The 7082-nt window shown below is 49.7% G+C and overlaps 1 protein-coding gene across 1 annotated transcript in view; it reads left to right on the forward strand.

The window, feature by feature from the left end:
• DGAT2 (diacylglycerol O-acyltransferase 2) overlaps positions 1-1187 on the forward strand; it is a 32472-nt gene extending 31285 nt beyond the window's left edge. The window contains exon 8 of the mRNA XM_006141009.3: positions 106-1187. Within this exon, the coding sequence (XP_006141071.1) occupies positions 106-260 (155 nt within the window). The 3' untranslated portion in view covers positions 261-1187. The remainder of the gene's footprint in view (positions 1-105) is intronic.
• Positions 1188-7082: the final 5895 nt, after the last annotated feature.

Genomic DNA, 7082 nt, shown 5'->3' on the forward strand with positions numbered 1-7082 from the left:
GCGGGGCAGGTGGGCAGCACGGGGTGGCTTTCCCAGCCAATGTCGGGGCTGGGGTAGGGGATCCCGATGACACTGACTAACTGGAGGCCTCTGCCCCCTCCGCAGTGGGTGAGCCCATCACAGTCCCCAAGCTGGAGCGCCCCACCCAGCAGGACATCGACCTGTACCACGCCATGTATGTGGAGGCCCTGGTGAAGCTCTTCGACAAGCACAAGACCAAGTTTGGCCTCCCGGAGACCGAGGTCCTGGAGGTGAACTGAGCCAGCCCCGGGACCAGCTCCGGGAGGAACCGGCTGCCAATCATCTTCTACCGAGTTCTCAAGTGCTTTTTATTCTGTAAATTTGGAAGCGTCATGGGTGTCTGTGGGTTATTTAAGAGAAATTATAATAATTTTGTTAAACCATTACAATGTTAGGTCTTTTTTAAGGAGGAAAAGTCAATGTTTCAAGCTCTCTCACTCCCAGTTTGTTCTGTTCAAGGTGGTGGCTCCAGCACACCTGGGCCTTTCAGTTTCTCAGTCTGGTCTTCCTGAAATGGCAGAGAACTCAGTCCTGGTCCGTGGGGAGGAGGGACAGCATCAGTGCTTCGGCCAGACAGATTATTTACTTTCTGCCCCGGGGTGGGAGGCAGAAGCCACTTCCAGTACAAGCACCTCTACCCAGGCTGGCTGCAGGACCAGGCCCGCTTGCCATAAGAGGAGTTGGAGGGCTCGGTAGTTCCCCTTTTGAGGGCAGCGGTGACCATCTGGCCACTCCAGCTTGGTTCTGCTTGCTGCCACTCTCATCCCAGCCCTCGTCTCTCAGAGCTGATCCTGGGCAGCCCCCAGGGGGAGGTAGGGCACCATCTCTTGGATTACCCAGCCTCCATGTCGGTGGGAGTCCGTTCTCAGAGGCTGATCACGTGTTCTCCCTGGGCAGACTCATGGCTGGCCTGTACCACGTACTTCTTGGTGGTCTCAGCCTGAGTGTGGTGTGAGGAAGGGGCCTCTTCTGTTCTCAGAAGGGATGGCTGGCTTCTGGGCAGGGGTCCCAAACCCAACCTTCCCATATCTGTGCCTTTCTGAGGGGGTGGGGGCCGAGGAACCCAGCCCCTCCTCTGTACATTTTGTTTTCTCTCAATGAGATCATTGTACGTCAGACTTTTGTACAGTCCTGGACAAATAAAGGAATATGAGAATCCACTCTGAGTTACTTCTGGGGCTGCATTTGTGTCCTGCCCTGCCACTTAGGAGACCACAGCTCCTGGCCCCACCACCCCAGCTCCGCTGGCCCCACGGCCCCTGTGGTGCACCGGTGTCTGTGGCTGTGGAACGGGTTACTCCAGCTCATCATAACTTCAAATATCTCACAGTTCTGAGTCAGGAGTTAACCTTAAATGGGTCCCCCACACAGGGTCCCTCACAAAGCCCAGCTGAGGGTCCACTTCTGTGGTTGTTCGTGTGGTCGCTGGCTGTCGGCTCTCAGGTCCTGGCCACGTGGGGGCACAGCACAGTCACAGCCTGGCAGCTGGCCTCATCAGCGTGTGGGTCTATGGGAGAGTGGGGGGCCTGGCCTGCCGTCCCCCTCGTGTTACAAGGTCCCACATGATGCCACCTCTCCTGGCTCTAATTCCATTCAGCTCAGTGATGCCGAGCACCTGGGACCCCATTCTACCTACCTCCCTCCTACAGGCCAGTCCTGCCTGTCCCTGCCATTTATTCGTCACCTCGGGGATAGACCCTCTGTGCCAGACAGTGGACGTCGCGAACGTGCTGCTCGGGAGCAGAAACGGACGCAGAAACGGACGCTGGACGACTGAGGGTGCACAGGGCATTAGAGCTGGGACAGGCATCTAAGCCAACCTAGGCGCCTTGCAGAGGAGTTAGCACAGCACTGGGCCTTGGAGGGCACTGGAAGGGGTGGAGGCAGGGGTGGCAGCACGTGCAAAGCAGGGGAATCAGCCTGGCTGCTCTGTTGTCACAGAGGTGACAACAAGAGGTCAAAGTGGGGGGTCTTGGCTGCAAAGGGCAGGGAGGTGGCTTCTTCAGAGTTCCCAGAGCCAGGGCAGAGGAGGCAGAGTGGTGAGAGGTAGCCCTGGAGGGCCAACAGAGGCTGGACTGCAGCACCAAGCAGGCCTCAGGCTGGAGAGTTTCATCCAGAAGACAGGCTTTCCCCTAGGTGGCGGCTGGCCCAAGGCAGAGCCAACGTTGGCGTAAACACCACTCCAGCTCCAGGTCAGGCCCTGACCCGCCTCCCTACACAGGTAGGTCCCCTACTCTCAAGGTTACTTCTGTGAGCCATGAACACCTGCAGTGCACTGGGGAACTTGGCCATTTCTGTCTAAGGAGAGCAGCGGTAGAACCAGGTCCCAGATCCCAGAAGGATCCCGTTGCCCAGGGCAACATATCTGGCTGCAGCCTGTCCAGGGCAGAGGACAGCCCTCCCTTAAGCTGCACGTGGGGACTCCAGGTAGAGGCTGTGAATGTGCCTGGGGTGGGGGCTCATTAACCTTAGGAGGCCCCATCAGACCCTCCTTTACCAAAAGGCCCTCAGTCCCTGGGTTGCCCGAGTGGGGGCGCCACAGTACCAGCAAGAAGATTGTCAATTCAGTTCTATGATTCTGCTGTGGTTTTCAGGTGTGGCCACAAGGGGGCAGTGAGGATGGTTCTGAGGCAGACGCCACATTCCTTCCTGAACTCACTCTCCAGATTCGGTATTTTCCCAGCTCCTATCCTGGGCTACCCTCCTAGCATGGGCTCAGAGAGGCTCAGAGCTAGACAGGAGCTTAGACGGCCTATCCAGAACAACTCTTCCTACTCTGGGAAACGCCGTGCAGAGAGGCCCAGGGACTTGTATCTAATCACACAGCAAATCAACAAACCTCATGCCACCTCTTGACAGGGGACTCAAGGCTTCCGGATTGAATGCCCCTTGTTCTGAGGTGTTCTAAGGTAATTAAAGTAGCAGAAATGTGAAGAAGGCATTTTTTAAAAAGAATGATTTAATTTTATTTATTCATTCATTCACTTTATTTTAATTTGACCAGAGCAAGACACACACACACACACAGAAAGTGAGAAAGCAAGCCACCAGGTCTGGGACTTGAATCGTGGTTGGCCATGTGGGAATGTCCATTGCCTTAAGCACTGTGCCACCTGCCAAGACGGCCTATCCAGAACAACTCTTCCTACTCTGGGAAACGCCGTGCAGAGAGGCCCAGGGACTTGTATCTAATCACACAGCAAATCAACAAACCTCATGCCACCTCTTGACAGGGGACTCAAGGCTTCCGGATTGAATGCCCCTTGTTCTGAGGTGTTCTAAGGTAATTAAAGTAGCAGAAATGTGAAGAAGGCATTTTTTAAAAAGAATGATTTAATTTTATTTATTCATTCATTCACTTTATTTTAATTTGACCAGAGCAAGACACACACACACACACACACACACACACAGAAAGTGAGAAAGCAAGCCACCAGGTCTGGGACTTGAATCGTGGTTGGCCATGTGGGAATGTCCATTGCCTTAAGCACTGTGCCACCTGCCAGTCCCTGAAGAAGGCATTAAAAAAAAAATCTTTGGCCTCCATTACTGTTTGGTTGGTTCTAGAGGATTCTGGTGCCCACATGACGGCAGAGCCAGCCATGGGTCACATTGGACGCTTCCTTCCCAACTCTAACATCTGCCTGCTGCTGCTCTTGAAACGGCTCTCAAACCACTCCCTCCTTTCTCAGCCCTACTGACACACACTGGGGAGTGTGGGATCTAGTCTGAGACCTGCGGTTGCCACCTGCACTACCCTATCACCTAACGTCTTTAAGCCTCGGAGTCTTCACCTGGGAAGTGGGCATGATTGTTCTTCCTGACTAAATGAGGTAATAGATAGAAGATACCTAAATATAAAGTGTTCCTTCCAGGGTGTGGCTCATAGTCCCTCACTAAGAAATGATATTTGTATTCATTGTCATTGTCATAATCCCCTGTCTCCAACCCATTGAACTGAGCTCCCAGTTTCCAATCTCCTTTCTAGTTCTTTGTTCTGCAGCCATCAAAGTGGCCTGCCTTTCTTTCTTTTTTCTTTCTTTCTCTTTCTCTCTCTTTTTTCTTTTATTCCTTTTTTTCTTTCTTTTTCAATATTGGAGACATAATTCACAAACCATAAAGACATCCCCTTTCTGAGCATCACTCAGTGGTTTTTAGTACATCCACAAAGTCACACACCAATTGCCATTCCCCAATTCCAGAACATTTTCATCAACCCCAAAAGAAATTTCAGAGCTGTCTCTGTGGCCTAGTGGTTAAGGCAGCCAGATCCCACATGCCCCCCCACCCCCATGACTAACTATGTAGTTCAAATCCCAGACCTGGCAGCTTAAGAAACATGTGATCACAGGACCGGCAAATGTGTAAAGGTTAAATCGCTGGACTCTCATGTGGTCAACCACAGTTCTAGTCCTGAACCCGGTAGTTTAAAACTCATGCCGGGTACATGTGTGTGCATGCCCAAGATTCTGAAAGAATGACGGAGAAGGGATTGTAGCATGGCCATCCCCCCCTGGTAGGGAGGTGATTTCTTGCTTTCTGTTTCTGTCTTTCCAGCGAGTCCACGTGCCCTATAGCAAAATAAATCTCTTTCTAAAACAAAACAAAACGAACATGTGCGTGTGTGCCCGACATGCTAAGGGGGGGTGGAGATTGTAGTATAACCATTCCCCATGCGGAGTGCTTTCTTCTCTCCTCTCTCTCTCTGGTGAACACACACATTCTCTAGGAAGAAAAAGAAACCCCATACCCGTTAGCAGTCACTCCCCATGATCTGCTTCCCCTGCTCCTGGCTAATTACTAATCACGAATCTACTTTATGTCTCCTATGAATTTCTGGTTCTGAACTGTTCATATAAATGGGATCATGTAGGCCCACCTCATGGCCTGGTGGTTAAGGAGCTGGATCTCATAATACTGGCCATGTGGTTCAAATCCTGGTCTTATCATCTTGAAAAATACACTGGTACTGGAGCCAGCCATAGTATAGTGATTAAGACAGCCGGATCCCATATGATGGACTGCACAGTTCAAGTCCTAGGCCCAGCAGTTTGAGAAGTATTCTGGGCACTATGTATGCATGCCTCAAATTCTAAGGAAATTGGAAGGAAAAAGGATTACAGCATGATCCTCCTCCAGGAAAGGGAAGCCAGGAAGTATGCGTTCTCTTTGTTCCTCTTTTTAAAGATTATTTTGGTTCTGCTGTGTCCCTTGCATTTCCCTATGAATTATAGGAGCCACATGTTAGTATCTGTAGAGAAAGGCAGTGAGATGTTGATAGGATACTGGATAGAACCTGCAGGTCAATTTGGAGAACGTTGCCGTCTTAACAGTATCTAGTGTTCTGGATGTCTCTCCCTTCACTTAGGTCTTCTTAAATGATGTTTTAGGGACCAGCAGTTAGCATAATGGCTATGTCGCTGAACTCCCATGTAGTTGACCACGGTTCTCGTCTCGGACCTGGTGGCTTAAACTCACGCCAGGCACGTGTGCGTGCGTGCCCAAGATCCCTAGAGGAGAATGGAGGAGAAGGGATTGCGGCATGGCCAGCCTCCCATGGGGTGATTTCTCGCTTTCTATCTCTCTGTCTCTTTCTGTCTCTCTGGCAAGTGCATGCGCCCTGTAGCAAAAAACCTCTCCAAAAAAAAAAAAAAAAAAAAAGAAAGAAAAAGATGTTTTATAGGACAAGTCTTACATTTCTTTTGTTAAGGTTATTCTTAGTATCATAGTCTTATGTGTGTGTGTGTGTGTGTGTTTGTGTGTGTGTGTGTGTTTCTTTTAAGGGCGGTTTTTGCTATATGGTGCTCCCTGGAGTCACAGACAGAAAGAGAGAGAAAATGAGAGATCACTCACCAGGGGAGATGGCCATGCCACAATCCCTGCTCTTCCCCTCTTCTCTTCGGATTTGGGCACACACCCACGTACCCGGTGTGAGTTTCAAGCTGCTGGATCTGGGAATCAAACTATGGTCAGCTATATGGGAGTCCAACACCTAATCACTACACCACCTGCTTGGCCCCAAGTATCATATTCTTTGGATGCTATGGTACACAAATTGTTTTCTTAATTTCACATACAGATTGTTCATGTTAATATACAGCAACACAATCATTTGTTTCATGTTGATTTTGTATCTTGCAGCCTTCTGCAGTCCTTTAACAGCTCGCGTTCCGAGTTTTCTATGTAGAAGACCATGTCAGGTAAATGGTAAACAGAGGGGCCAGCCAATGGCATGGAGGTTAAGGCAGCTGGATCCCACATGGCTGACTTTGCAGTTTGAGTCCCGGACCTGGTGGCATGCTGGGCATGTGTGCATGCATCCCCAAAATCCTGAGAGGAGGATGGACAAGAGATTGATTGCGGCATGGCCATTTCTCCTGGGGGAGGGGGGTGATTTCTCACTTTCTCTGTCTCTAGCAAGCACATGCACCCTGTGAATGAATAAAGAGTAAATGGAGTTTTATGTCTTACTTTCCATCTGGACATCTTTACTTTCTTTTTTCTTGCTTTACTGCCCTGGCTAGAACGTCCAGTAGAATGATTAGAATGGTGAGAGCAGACATTCTTGCCTTGTTTCGGACTTTTAGGGGCAGGTAGTAAATTTTCAGTCCTGGGTGTGTGTCTGTGTGTATCTGTATGTTGTGGTTCATTTGTCTGTCTGTTTGTTTTTTATTCAGGGTTTCCCTATGTAGTGATCCTCCCGCCTGAGCCTCCTAAGTAGCTGCAAAGTCTGACTTTTTGCTTGGGCTGGAATTGAACCAGGCTTCTAGTGGCCTCAGTGTGCTGAACAACAGCACCCAGCACACACTACTGCGGCAGCGTTGGTGTGCAGTTTTTCACTGTTAGGTCTGATGTTTGCCATGGGGTTTTTGTGACTACTCTTTATTATGTTGTGAACATTTCCTTACATTCCTAGTTTTTTTGTACATTTAAATCATGAAACAATGTTAGATTTTTGTTATATACTTTTCCTGCATCTACTGAGATAATCACATGGTTGGTTTGGTCTCTCTGTCTGTCTTTCTTCCTTCCTTCCTTCCTTCCTTCCTTCCTTCCTTCCT

This window comes from Tupaia chinensis, unplaced genomic scaffold, assembly GCF_000334495.1.
Source record: "Tupaia chinensis unplaced genomic scaffold, TupChi_1.0 Scaffold000047_1, whole genome shotgun sequence".
Taxonomy (NCBI): Eukaryota; Metazoa; Chordata; class Mammalia; order Scandentia; family Tupaiidae; genus Tupaia; species Tupaia belangeri.